Source organism: Dermacentor variabilis, chromosome 1, assembly GCF_050947875.1.
Source record: "Dermacentor variabilis isolate Ectoservices chromosome 1, ASM5094787v1, whole genome shotgun sequence".
NCBI lineage: Eukaryota > Metazoa > Arthropoda > Arachnida > Ixodida > Ixodidae > Dermacentor > Dermacentor variabilis.
The window spans coordinates 105,988,232-106,003,384 of NC_134568.1; the positions used below are offsets into that span (position 1 = coordinate 105,988,232).

At 45.7% G+C, this 15,153-nt stretch overlaps 1 protein-coding gene across 5 annotated transcripts in view; it reads right to left on the minus strand.

Moving 5' to 3' along the window:
* LOC142582530 (uncharacterized) overlaps nucleotides 1–15,153 on the minus strand; it is a 168,632-nt gene that overhangs the window by 57,728 nt on the left and 95,751 nt on the right. For all 5 annotated transcript variants that reach the window (XM_075692397.1, XM_075692360.1, XM_075692370.1 and 2 more), the window contains one exon: nucleotides 9,397–9,632. In XM_075692397.1, coding sequence (XP_075548512.1) covers nucleotides 9,397–9,632 — 236 coding nt within the window. The remainder of the gene's footprint in view (nucleotides 1–9,396; nucleotides 9,633–15,153) is intronic.

Below are 15,153 nucleotides of genomic sequence, written 5' to 3' on the forward strand. Positions count from 1 at the left end.
GTGCAGATTATGAACAATGAATTTCATTTACCTTCAGAACTAAATGGCCTATTGGAAAAATAATTACATATTTGAAATCAGCACAAAAGTCTTAACAAGAATAGAAAGTTTCATGAATATTGATAGAAGACATCATGGACATTATTTGAAGTACAGTGTCCCCCCTTAAGGCGGCTACCTCTGAAATCACTTATGCTGGACATTCTCCCTTTACTTCCCCTCTTGCAGCCGTAATCAGCCCTGACTTGACCCCTTCGCAGACGCAACAGTTACTTAGTTTGTTGAAGAGGCATGCAACTTTATTCGACGCCCATTCTTCGACATTGTGCCGACGTCCATCACAACGCATCGCATTCAGACATATGGCAGATCCATCGTAAGTCGCCGGCCGTATCGAGTGTCTCTAGCTGAGCGCAAGATTGAGGAAAACGTCGCCGACATGCTGCAACGCGAGATAATCTGCCCCTCTGCTAACTCTTGGTCGTCTCCCATCGTTTTGGTCAAAAAGAAAGATGGCTCCGTGTGATTTTGTGTCAATTACCGAGCGCTCAACAATATTAGGCGCAAGGATGTATACCCATGCCTCGCATTGATGATGCCCTCGATTCTCTGCAAGGTGCTGAGTACTTCTCCAGCCTTGATCTGCGTTCAGGTTACTGGCAAATTCGATGCACGAAGACAACAAAGAAAAGACAACGTTTGCAACCCCGGATGGCCTTTACGAGTTCAACGTCATGCCCTTCGGCCTCTTCAATGCTCCCGCAACTTTTGAGCACATGATCGACACTGTTCAGCACGGCCTGAAGTGGAAAACATGCTTGTGCTATCTGGACGATATCGTTATTTCCTCATCTACATTTGCCAGCAACTGCAACATCTGGACGAGGTTCTCACATGCCTCGGTAACGCTGGTCTTTAGCTCAACACCAAAACGTGCCATTTTGCAAGCAAGACGATCAAGGTGTTAGGTCACATTGTGAGCAAGGATGGTATTCGACCTGATCCAGACAAAATTTTGGCGGTGCTTTGCTTTCCTCGACTAGAAAAGATAAAAGCACTACGCAGTTTCCTTGGCATCACTTCCTATTTTCGTCGATTTATACGTGACTTCGCCTCTATAGCTGCTTCTTTACACAATCTACTTCGTTCTGGTGCTCCCTTCGTGTTGTCACCGGAATGTGAATCTTCCTTTGACCAGCTGAAGGGCAACCTCACATCTGCACCTGTCCTGTGTCATTTTGATGAGACTGCACCCACAATCTTGCATACGGACGCTAGCAGCTATGGAATTGGTGCTGTCCTCCAGCGAGACACCTCTTTGCGTGAGAGTCGTTGCATATGCAAGCCGCATACTGACACCTGCCGAGGAGAACTATACCATCACCGAGCAGGAATGCCTAGCTGTCGTTTGGTCTGTCCAGAAGTTTCGCCCTCATCTCCACGGCCGGCATTTTACCATCGTTGCGGAACATCGCGCCTTATGTTGGCTGTCAAAACTCAAGAACTTGTCAGGACGTCTTGGTCGCTGGATTCTTCGTCTGCAAGAATATGACTGTGATCACTTACAAGTCTGGTAAAGAGCACCAAGACGCAGACGCTCTTTCTTGCTGCCCGATTCCTACAGTTGCGCTCATCAATGACTCCGCAACCACCTCCAGGGACGCAATCCCTGACGTCTCTTCAACGGCAATTTTGTCCTTCGCTACTCTTCACCATCTCACTTCGGACGACCATGAATCATTTTCGTCTCAACAACTCGCCGATTCGTACTGTTGGCGTATTATAGATCGCCTTCGTGGAGCTTCACGCCCGCCTAACGACAGGCTCCGTTGACAACTGACACAATTTAAGCTACAAAACTCCGTGCTGTACCGCCATGGTACAGCACGGAGTTTTGTCCGTGGACGTGTCCTTCAGGCCTTTCATGACGATTTGACTGCTGGCCACTTTGGCATCCAGAAAACTTATGACCACATAAGAAGCCGCTTCTATTGGCCTGGCCTGTCTACCAGTGTGGCGAGATATGCCTCTTCCTGCGTCATTTGTCAGCATTGAAAGTGGACTGACAGGGGCAGAAAAGAAAGAACCGTCGAGAAAGGAACTGGGTGAACAGCCGTAAACAAGGTAGAATGGAAAGTAACTGGTTGTGTGTTGAACGGCGGTGTTATACCTGCCGGGCAGGTCCTACCGGTCTCGTGTCCTGCGGAACCATTCGAGGTTGTTGGCATTGATTTCTATGGGCCACTTCCCATGACTCCAGCCGGTAGTCAATGGATAGTTAAAGCCGTCGACCACCTCACGCGCTATGCCGAAATAGCTTGTGTCAGTTCTGCATCTGCTTCCGAAGTTGCTACCTTCATTCTTCAAGCCATAATCCTGTGTCACGGCGCCCCTCGTGTCCTGCTGAGCGACCGCGGAAAAACATTTCTTTCAGAACTGGTAGACAAAGTGCTCAGAGCCTCTGGCACAACTCACAAGACGACTTCAGGTTACCATCCTCAAACCAACGGCCTGACTGAGTGGTTTTATTGTACGCTCTCTGACATGATAGCCGCCTATATCAACCAGATGATAGAAACTGGGACGCAATTTTGCCATTCGTCACCTTCGCGTATAACACCGCCGTTCAACACACAACCGGTTACTTTCCATTCTACCTTGTTTACGGCTGTTCACCCAGTTCCTTTCTCGACGGTTCTTTCTTTTCTGCCCCTGTCAGTCCATCGCCATCTTCCTGCAAAGAATATGTTTCCCGCCTTGACCATTGTCGCCAGCGTGCCTGCTTCAACACCGAAGCCAGACAACAGGCAGCGTGCATGCTTCAACACCAAAGCCACACAACAGGATCGCAAGGATCATTATGACGCATCTCATCGCGTAGTTTTCTACCAGCCCGGCGATGAAGTGCTGCTATGGACACCAGTTTGCACTCCTGGGTTGTGCGAGAAGTTTCAGTCCGTTTATTGGCCCATACACGGTCCTGGAAATGACTTCTCCCGTTAATTATCGTGTGACCCCTGTTTCCTCAACTGACCGCCATTGCTGCTCTACCGAAGTTGTCCACGTTCCTCGTATGAAACCCTTCACGCGCCGTTCCCCATACTTCTAGGCTGCGGCCAGGATGGCCGCTCTCGCGTGGGGGAAATTAGTGTGGGCATTTATTGTGCACTTCATCATCTGTACATTATCATCATCATGTGTGTGCTCCTCTTCATCGTGCGGGTAATCACATCATCATAGTGGATTGGGCCGAGGGTCCTTCGCCGCATCTCTCAGGCTCAATAAAGGTTGGCCCTTAACTGTGACGTCACAGTATGTAGGTAAGTTAGGTATCATTCTTTGCATACATCAATTATATGGTGTCAAAATTGTGAAATTTTGCTTCAAGCTCACATACGGGGCAATTTCAATAGCCTGATTTGGCAATACCCATAGGAATTGTCTGCATTTCAGAAGCAGTGGGAATCAAAGCGAATGGAAGCATTTACTGGTCAGCAGTCGAGATAAGCAAGAGACTGTTAGAGTACTGATGGAGAAAAAAGAAAGAAGAGATTGATAACTGTTACAGGCACAAGTAACTGTACAATACTATATAGACCGCTTCAGTGAAGAAAGAAAAGATCAAGATAGGCAAAATGCTAGATTGCAATAGATGTAAAATCTGGTTAGATCAAGGAGGCCATATGACTTGACTATGTCACTACCCCCTACCTTCAACGGAACGCCAATCAAAATTCTAATTATGATCATTCATACACTTTTCCTCAATAAAGATATTCTCTTGATATTTTGCAGGCTGTTGTATTATTAATGTGTGCAATGAACTAAGATTATTTAATTTTACTCAACATTTTATATTATGGCCAGTTTTCTCAAAGTATCACCTCTCGAAAAGGCCGTATTTCTGCAAGTTTTTCGTTTTTGATGGATATTTCCCCGAATATGCATCATGTTTTTGAATTAAGTTTATTGCACAGCTCATAGGTAGCCCTACATAAACCCCAAAGAATTATGGCTAGAGCAAATGGTTAAGAAAAAGACATTAATTCTTTTTTTCAGACCTTTAAGTCATAATTAGCATTAAAACAGCCCAACCAGGGAGAGCAGTACCGTAATTTTATCCACCAAAATTAAATTTTTGACTGTAAAGTGTATATACCTCAACTCTTTCGTTACCGCGAGAAAATAGTAGCTTTTTAAAGGTCTCGGAAAAAAGTTACTTACCACTACAAATATTATTACAGCACACATTGCAGCATAGCATATTGTGTATAATGAAATGCTTTTCCAAAAACATATGTTGCCAAACAAAAGAATTTATTAGGCAAAATATAAAAATTCTAGAAAGTGGCATTTTTGCTGCCAGTCGATAAAAACTACAATAAACATGAACTACAGAAATATCAATATCAAAGGAAACTCAGAATAAACATTTCAAAGATAAATAACCCAGGAATACTGTCTGAAAAATTTAGCGCTCAGTACACCACCGTCCTTCGGATACAAGAAAGAAACTAAGACTAGTTGATCCTTCATGCTATGCGGTGAAGCAGTTCCTGGATCTTGTGAAGCATAGGTGCACACTGCACTTTTCCCACAAAACATCTGGTTTTTGTTCAACTTTGCGGTCCTCGTAACACATTTTGCGGTTCCACCGTTTCGGCATCTCCTGAAGATGGTCCGAAGTGAAGACCAAGGAACATACTTCATCAATCAGTCTAGAGTCATGCACCTCTTCCAGGACCGATCGATCTCAGCATAGCTGGGCAACAAGATTATGTATCCAAGCTTATCTGTTAGCATTTTTGGGTATTGTCTTTATCACCTCTGTAGAAAAGCAGAGTAGGAACGAATCCCACGGCGGTGTAAACTGTCTTGCACTGATCCGTAGGGCCGGCCAGATATGTGCTACAGGTGGCCTTCTTGGTGTGAACAGAACTTTCTTTGCTGGTGATGGCAGCACAACATAACCAAGCAAAGTATGCACCTTGAAGATAATCAGTAGAGTTCTCAGGTCGTGCAATAAGATTGGCAGATAAGCGCGCACAAGGAGACCGTAAAGGAAGCTCGCTGGTAAACAGATGTGGATGTCCTCATGCTGACTCAAAACATCGTCGCCGGCAGAGGTTGAATCTGTTGTGCTGTCATCTTCAGAATCATAACTCGAGTCCTCACCAATAATTGAAGGGCGGGTGCAACGCAGTTTCGAGCACAATGCTTCCCTCGCGACAAAGCCATGTGGGACGATGCCGGAAGCGACTTTCGGTAACTGCGCAGTGACACTGGCAGCGCTGCCTGGATTTTATGAGAAGGAAAACCGAAACTCTTGGAAACTGGTTGGAAATGCCAGGTCCACATGTTGAACATGTGGCGGAGCTTCAGAAATACACTTTGACGGAATAAAACAACTCGGACTCGCAACCAAAGATCACTAGTGAACAGCTGGCATCATTTTCGGTTAATTATCACTGCTCAGCACTGTGAAATGGCAAAGCCGGCGATAGAATTTAATTCTTAAGGGGAGACGCGGGTCTTCAAATGACAAAAAATTGCAAAAAAGTCTATTTTTGGAAAAGTGCATTTTCGCAACATTCATAACTTCAAAAATCCCTCCACAAAATCTAGAACCTAAATTTAATAGGACAATAATAAAGAAACACACTTATATAGGCCAGGGTGGCCTCGGAATTAGCAAAAAATTGGCAAAAATATTCAAACTTTGCGCCGTCATCATTTGCGAACGCGGTGGTGGGCGGGCGCCATTTTGAGCTTGTTTGGAAGCTGCTTTCTTTGTGCGTATTTTGCGCCGATTCAAAATGGCGTAGGTGAGGAGGACCCGACACTATTGCGTCATTTCTAAAGGATGTGCCCGTGCCGCTGACTGGCCAAAGCACGCACGCCCCCCGCACGCCTCGCTCTTATTCGTCTGGCGCCGTTTGGGTGCCGATTCTCTCGTGCCTGACAGGCTGGTCGCTCTCGTGTGCGCTGCGCGTTTTTCTCTGTGGTTTTATTGCGCCGCTGTGAACGTGTTTGTTCAACCGCTCGCTTTTAACAACGTTCAATAAGGTGTCTTTTTCGCCGCCCGAATGGCTGGAGGAGATCGTTGTCTGAAGACTACTACGCGTCAAGCATTCGGCAAGGCGCGAAGGCGGCCTGTCATGCACCCGGAGTTGCCAGTTGCTGGTCTGCCTGAAGATTCTGCCGGATTGAGTTCCGAGCTGCAACTCGGTACGTCTAGCATCAACACTTCGTCCACCCACGCCTCGCGTGTTGGCACAGACCGTGTAGATACAGTTTTCTTCATGACTGAAGAAAGTAGCAAGCGCACAGCGATCGCCGATAAGGCGAAAACGCGCCTGGTGTTGTAGTCTGCAACGGAGCGGAAGTTTGAGCCGCTGGGTGTTGATATGAAAGAGGACGTCAGCGACAGCGGAATGGAATTTGTGATCATGGTTTTATCCATGGTACAAGACTTTTTTTTTTTTTAACTTATGCCGCATCCCGTGTGCGACAAGAAAACGCTTATGCTTTCAAAGGACCCCGCCAAGGAGTATGGGCTCTGTGCCAAGCTTGTGCTGGAGTGTTCCACGTGTGGCATGCTCGAAAGGATCGTCGGAGGCTTCACGTACCACAAGGATCACACAAGCAGAAATACTCTGACAAACAAGCTTGCAAAGAGGCACAAGCCAGCAACAGACTCTGCCTACAGTCCTGGGCTTTTATAGGTCTAGGTGTGACCTGTGCTGAATGCACAATTGTGTGAGTGTGCAAGAGATATAATTTTTTTTTTAAATTTGAATTCTGGGATTTCTAGTTCCAAAACCATGATATGATTCTGGATTAATTTTGGCCACTTGGGAAGCGTTACAACACAAGCACATAACTTTTTTGAATTTCGGCTCCATTGAAATGTGGCACCACCACTGGGATTTGATCAAGATTTTTTGTTGTAGCCAGAAACTTTGTGGAAAAGACATATTTTGTTGTGGCCATGAACTCTGTGCAACTTTATTTGCATAGGGATGCCATTTGTGTGCCTAGCAACACACAACAAGCAACTTGTGTTCAACAAGCAACTAAAATAGAAATGTGAAGCTCGTGGTGCTAGCTTTCTGGCATTGCTTTCAATGACTGCCTGATGTTGCAACCAATATCTCAAGTGTTATTTTTGCACAATGGCCATATATATGTCATGAACTTGTTGCTGAAATACGGGGCTACATAGTGATGCAATTCATATTGCCATATTGTTAGGCCATTGAAAGTTAAAGTGAACTGAAAGTTCAAATTCGTTTTTCTCAGCTTCATTTTTTTTTTTTTTTGACACCACACAATGCCTTACAGGAGATATTCATATGTTCTTTCTAAGTACCAGCAAAATGTTTGGTATCAATATATTTCTGTCCAATGGATCTAGCCGGTGATGCTATTTATTTGTTACTAAAGTTGTCAGCTAAATTTTAATTGCCACTAAATACAAATGAAAATTAGCAAAAGTATTGCAATTATGTTTACATCTGTTGCTTTTTGCATCAGAAGAGCACTGAGAACAATAAAAATAGCATAACCGGCTAGAGCTACTCTCTGGTGTTCTGGCTGTATACTTTGTTTTTGCTTTTGACAAAGTTTATGAAAAGTCCCATAAGAAATTGACTGAATTTCCGTAGTAAAAACTTTGCATCATTTGTTACAAAATCTAATTAGATATTTGCAATCAGCAGAAAAAACTGAACAACACTGTTAAATCTCATCCAGTTCACACTAAAATTAACAAAATTGGTTTTGGAACCCACGTCTCCCTTTAACTTGCTGGGAGTCATTTGATTACAAAATTTTGATGCTAGTGCAGTGTAATTGTGAGCAGCATGCTTTTTTCTCAAGCGTGACAGAAGGTGACAGCCGCGCCTCTTTTCGCTACAACATACGCACATTAGTTCGCAAAAAGGTTCGTCAAAAATCAGAACATCGCCGGAGCACGAAAATTTAAACTGATTCTGAAAGTTCAGTGCATGTACTAACTACTGGATCGTCTTAAATGGATAAGAAACGGCTCCAACATGTCGAAATTGGCGATGCAAAGCATTGGCCACTGGTGATCGATTTGAATAGGCTTGGTAACAAACACATGACAAAAAGTACTTTTTGAAAACTTCTGTAATAATATTTGCTCACATTATAGGCCTACTACACTATCCAGTTGTACGTTTCTGACCAAAAAAGAAAGAAAAAAAAAAAGGAATCATTGTGTGCGCGCACGGACCACTTTCACACGTCCCCGATACTACACTCCCCGCATGGCTCACGTCTCTTGTTATCCGGCTTTGCTGTGTAGCTTTGTACCGGCTGTGGTCAGTGTGGTTGCAGCATGTTACAAGAGATGGCGCGAGGGTTACACCACTAATGCCACCTAAAAGAGGGGGCATGAGAGAGAGTAGGCTCTTCCTCTTTGACTTGAGGTTGGCGAGCGGCACGGATGTTTCACACATGCACCGACATGCTTCGTGCAACCGTCCGGAGAAGGCTCGGAAGCGGCGCACCGTGATGGACGAACACGATCGTTCAAACATGACACAGTTCACGTGACTGTACAATCGAATGGTTATGCTTTAATGTTCAGTATAGGAGCGAACATATTCGCTCCTATCCAGTCATGGTGAGTCCGACTTCCTCGATTTGTTGCACGCCCATCATGTGGCATGTTCTATGGGTAGCGATTCGACTCTAAGCCATTAGTGTATGAAAGGCGCAATAAATGCTCTTGCGATTGTCTGCACTACTGTGTTGTTCTTCCTTTGTCCAAAGAACATGTTTGAAAACCCACATGTGACAGGATAAGTAGAACCAGAGATATCATAACTCCAAATAATAAAAAAACATTTCATGACACGTTCACAGTGATTATGGCAAAGACTAAATCAGTCAAGGCTGCTATAGCATTCCAATCAAGCAAAAATAAATGCTCTATGCCATCCTGGAGCAAAGAAACGTGAAAAGATGTTTGGGCCAGGGTTCAGCTGCAAAAAGCAGTGTCGCCCTTTAATAAAGACCTGAAAACGTACACTTGGGACTTTATGAATAGAAAAGGGCTACCAAGCAATTACTTTTCACACTTCCATGTAAATATGTGTAAAATAAGTTTGTTGCTATTCGTGTTTCAATTTAGGCTGACAGTAGATACATGTGCAGTGATCGCACAAGATGACATAAAGTATGCAATGGAGTCTTCGCTGACACTGGATATGTTATAGGCATCGTTTTCTGGTTTCAGTGTTTTTGCGTAATTATGATCATTATGGTAGTGCTGACTACCTAAATTGTAATTCACTGTTGGTGCTCTCGGCCTCGCACTTATGCAAGCAAGCTCTGGATCACAAGCAGTGGGCCAGGGGTTATTACCAGTCGCAGCTCTCGGTGCTTCCGCAGACGTAGTGGGTGTCTGGGCAGGCTCCTTGGTCCTCAGCCTTCGAGCGGGCGGTTCTTCCCTTGGGGCATCTGGCTCAGCAGCCTTGGTTGCTTCAGAGAGGCGCCTTAGCTTCCGAGCAGGAGTCCTTGGCACCTCCTGGGTCACATCTGCTGGCTCTGAGCCATTCCCTTCTGCGGTGTTGATGACTGCCTGAGGTACTCGTGGCACACTGAGAATAAGAAAAAAAAAGGGGGGGGGGGGAGTGTCATATCACATGAGACATTTAAAATGCGCCACACAGTGCATCAATGTACTTCGGTAAAACTGTTATGATGCCCTAAAATGCATGCCTCCTTACTGTGTTATTGCTCGGGAAATATACTGAACCAAAAATGGCAGAAATGAATTCACTTGATGTGATGTCCAACGCAATAAAGTTTGCACTTTCAGGATACTGCCAAGTGTAAATCAGGGTGTTTACCAACTGGGAATTCTCAGGGATTTTGAGTAGTCTCAGGGAAAACTCTGGGAATTTGTTCTATCAGGGAAAATTAGCTGTATATTTATTGAAAGGGAATGGAAGCCGTGGTAATGCTGGCTCGGGTAAGGGAGACAAATCATAACATATCGTCTTTGACACCGTGTCGTCGTCTGGAAGAGTTGCCAGTGTACAGTCAACGACAGACTTTCCAGACGCCTGATAATTCGGATGACTTCGTGGCACCACTACGTACCCCATAGAGTCGCTGTATAATAACATCTCAAATTTTGTATGCAAGAACCCTTCGCATCCGATTTTTCTGACTTTTTTTCCCGTAACTGCAGGTCCAAAACGGCATCAATCAAAGCCGCCACTACCGCCATTTTGATCTCGCTGCCTCGAACCGGCACTCTAGCACGCATATCCACCACGGCGGCAACACTAGGCCTAGCTGCTTCGACGACCGCTGTTAAGCTCTTTGCAGTTCTGTGTCATTGAAATTGAAAAAATTCGCCGCTGTCAGTAATGGCACGGTCTCCGCCTTTGATAAAGGGAAAATGAGACATCCACCCAAACGTAGCAAAGTCCTACAAAGGGAACCCATACGGGTTCCTTGAAAGGAAAGCTTCACAGTTAAAGAAAAATTCGTCCTGGTCCAGGACTCAAACTCGGGACCACCGCATTTCCGGGGCAGCCGCTCTACCATCTGAGCTAACCAGGCGGCTAGCAGATGGCAGGCGAAGTCGAATTTATCAACAACTCAAGCAAAGACCCGAGTTTGACATAATAGTTCTGCAGAAACCTGCAAGGTGGAGAGAGGTAATTGATAAAGGGAAACTGAGACATTCATCCAAACGTAGCTAGTGCTGTGCCTTTGTGGTCCTCGCAATTGGCTTCGATGCTTGGAAAGCGCAGTGTGTTTCACAAAGCCGGTTCCTGACAGTCAGCTTCTTCTCAATACAGCAATGTTACGCAGTGAAGCATAACAAGCGTGGGAAGGGGCAACTGTCACGGGACACACTGTATTCCTTAATTATACATGCGGGCATCCACCATTTCCTGTTATAGTACGAGCACCAATATGCCTAATAAGCGTACTGGCAGGCCTTAAGAGCTTTCTTTATATATACCTGTGGCGATTTGAGCCCTTAACTCTTTCGTTACCACGCCTATTCAAATCGATCACCGGTGATCAATGCTTTAAACCGCCGATTTCGACATGTTGGAATCATTTCTCGTGTACCTAGCGCCATCCAGTGGTTAGTCTAGGCGGTGCTCTTGTAGAACCAGTTTAAATTTTCCCACTCTGGCGACGTTGCAATTTTTGATGCACCTTCTTGAGAACTAACGTGCATGTGTTGTTGCGAAAGGGGGTGTGGCAGCCACGCTTGAGAAAAAAAAGCTGCCACTTGTAGTAATGCAGCATTAACATCAAGTTTTTGTGATCAAAAGACTCCCAGCAAGCCTAATATTGAATCATATTGTTGGCTTTGCTATCCGACGGTGTTGATTGAGTGTTGATAATTCCCCAAAATGACGCCAGCTATTCACTAGTGAGCTTTGACTTGGAGTCCGCGTGGTTTTATTCTACGAAAACGCATTCCTGAAGGTCCGCCGCATGTCCAACATGTACACCTGGCCTTTACAGCCAGTTGGCAGCAGTTTTGGTTTCGCTTCTCTTGTTATATCTGCCAGAGAGCCGCATCCGGTGTTCCTATATCACTACAACGCCAGTCGCTCTGGTCGCTGCCATAGCGTTGTTGTCCCACGCGACTGCGCTGCACGGAAAGCGTTCTGCTCGAAAGTATTCTACACCCACAGCTGATTTTAGTGACGAGGATTCGAGCTCCGAGTCGGAAAATGACAGTACCTCTGCTTCAAGCTCTGACGGTGACGATGTTTCAAGTCAGCCCGGGACATCCGCAGCTGCTCACCGGTGAGTTACCTTTACAGCCTTGAGCAGTCACCGGTGTCGCACGCACTTATCTGCCGACCCTTGTGCACAAGCTTAGAGCTATTCTTGTTATCTGCAGGGTCCGTGGGTCGCTAGGCCAGGATGTGCTGCCACCGGCTGTGAAGAAATTTCAGTTCACGCCAACAAGGCCGCCTGGAGCACATCTTAGCCCAGCACTTCGGAGCAGCGCAAGATTTTTACGGCGGCGCGTGATTTTTTCCTCTTATTCTTCACCGCAGAAGTGATACCTACTATCTGCAAGAACACGAACAAATATGCTTGGATGCATATTTTGGAGCTTCCAAGCTATGCTGAAAGAGATGGGTCATGGAAACAAGTGACTCCCGACGAACTAGTGAAGTTCATTGGACTGCTCATTTATATAAGCGTTGTGAACGTGCCACGCATCCACCTTTACTGGAATACCAGTAGGCTTTTTTCAGGGCTTCTTCCACGGAACGTTATGCCAAGGAGACGGTTTTCTGCACTCCGCAAGTGTCACTGATCCGGAGAAGACTACAGTCGCCGACCGATTTCCCGGACTCCAAAAATTCGGACATGCCCGATTATTCGGTCAGCTTCGCGGCACCGCCATTCTCCCCATAGACCATAATGTATAACAACTGCCGAAAGTTCGAACACGTTGCAACCTCTCGTCTGATTTTTCGGACACTCCTTGAGCCGACTCGATCGAGAGCATCATGCACAGACTATGACCGGCGCATAGTTAGACTTGCTGAACGCCATTTTTGTTTTGAACAGAGCCTCCTTGCTGCCCCACGAAGTGGCGCTACTGGAAATCCCCGCTCATCATCATCGTTTCTGCCTGGTTCGATAGAGTGGCTCTACAGCAGTTCCGGTTTCAGCTTCGTAAGCCATGTCAAGACAATCCAGCAGCTGATTGTTTCTTCACGCACGACGCTGCGAGCAGGCCACGTTTTTCGTTTGTGCGACTGGTGTCGGCACGGTGGTGTTTGCTTTGTGTGCTGTGTCGAGGTTTCGGTGATCCAACGCGGCGTACGGAAACATTGCGTCAAGTGTCTAATGGCACCGACAGTGCCCGCGCAGACTTCGCTGGGGAATGCCGGCAAGCGGGTGCTGGAAGGCCGAAGATTTGTCGCCTTCCGATGTGCTCCCTACTGACGCGGAAAATGTTCTGCCGAGACCTGCGCAGTGGTTGCATTGCGATTCCGGACACCGTCTCATTTGACAGTTTCACAGGTGCTGACACTGCTGTACTGACATGCGCAGAACTCGACGACGGCGAGATCATTCGTCAGGTTTCTGTTGCACCGCCGGACGATGACTCCGAGTCGGAAGATGACGCACCATGCGCTACGCTGCCGTCGCATGCGGAGCGTGCACAAACAGTGACTGTGCTTTCAGCCGCCTATAATGACCGCACGACCCTCTCCGAGGTTCAGGTTTATCTGATTGCGCGTAAACGAAACAGCGTGCAACGGCGCATTCACGATTTCTTCAAGCCTACTACCGAGCCCGAATAAGTGCGTGGAAATAAAGGATTTCATTTTTTTTCTTAATCTGCTTTTTCGGACACCTGTTTATTCGGACATTTCCGCAGTCCCCGTGAGGTCCGAATAAACGGTCGGCGACTGTACTGTGTAGCTTCGCACGGCAAGCTGCACTGCATATTGTGGCTTCTGCAACACGTGAATAATACTTCAGGAGAACTTTTTTAACCTGCGTGGAACCTCTCTGTGGATGAAAGAATGGTAAAATCGAAAGGAAGATCGGGTATTCGACAATATATGCCGGACAAAATTGTAACGTGGGGATACAAATTGTGGGTGCTTGTTGATTCAAAGACTGGCTATTCCGTTCAATTTTATGTGTACGCAGGCAAACAGGAAACAGCTAGTGCAAGTGGACTAGCATTTGATGTGGTAATGCAACTGTGCAATAACTACCTCAATCAAGGATACGTTATCTACCTACATGGACAACTTTTACACATCTGCGTCTCTCTTTGCTCACCTGCTAAATCACAAAACCCTCGCTTGAAAAGATGGGGAATGTGGGAGATGGAAATTTAAGACGATGAGCAAAACATGAACAAGGTGAATGCAGGAGCCAACGTTTCGACAAGTGGACTTGTCTTCTTCAAGAAGACAAGTTTACTTGTCGAAACGTTGGCTCCTGCATTCACCTTGTTCACATTTTGCTCATCGTCCAAAACCCTCGCTTGTGGCACAACACGTAAAGATCGTCAGTGCTTCCCATTTGAACTGAAGGACGTGTCGTGGGAGAAGGCAAAGAGAGGTGATGTTCGGTGGCTCCAACGGAACAACATCCTCTATTTGCAATGGAAGGACAGGAAGGTTGTCCACATGATGTCTACAGTGCACACTGCCAACAGGCATGTCACAGCCACAATAAAAGAGAGAAGAGGGGGCGTGTGGACTATCATCCCAATCGAGAAGCTGCTACTGATTGACTAATTCTGGGATGCTTTGTGTTGATAAGCCGGATCAGCTGATTGCATCTTATAACGTTTTGATGAAGTGCGTGAGGTGGTGGAAAACACTCTTGTTTCATTGTATTGACATTGCTGCTGTGAATAGCTTCATTATTTCTCAAGAGCACCGCCAGCAACACCTCTTGACACTGGAATTTCAAAGAGGTGCCCACTTCTACCAACTTTTCAGATGGAGCTCACCCAACAGCTGCTCGAGCTTGATGATGAAGAGGTTGCCCAAGTAGACCCTGTCCCAAAAAAAGTGCCGCACTATCCGCAAAAGATGCTGAAAAGGCGAAACTGCAGGATGTGCTACCAGGAATGAAAAATCGAACAAAGGACGAATGTTTTCTGTGAAAACTGCGGAGTGTGCCTGTGCCTCACAAAAATGAGGAACTGCTTCATCGCATGGCACGAGCGATGAAGCTGTTACCAGTCTCTATAGTTTTTTTTATGTAGCTGAAGAACGGCATGGTACAGAGAATTTTTTTAGACAGTGTTCCTGAGTCATTGATATTTAAAATGTATATTCTAAATTTTTTTTGTTAATGATGCATATGTAGATATTGCGCCTTTTCTTTCTCGTTTTTATCAACTCGCCATGAAAATTGCACATTTCCGAATTTTTGTGTTCCCTAATGAATTGTTTGCTTTGTAACTTATGTTTTTGGAAAGAGCATTCCATTAGGTGCAATTTGGCACGCTGCACCGTGTGCTGGAGTATTATTTGTACTGGCAAAAAAATTTCTTCCGAGACCTATGAAAAACGGCCATTTTGTCAACGTGGTAACGAAAGAGTTAAGGGCAGTAAAAGACATGCACTCATTTTTTTAACTGCA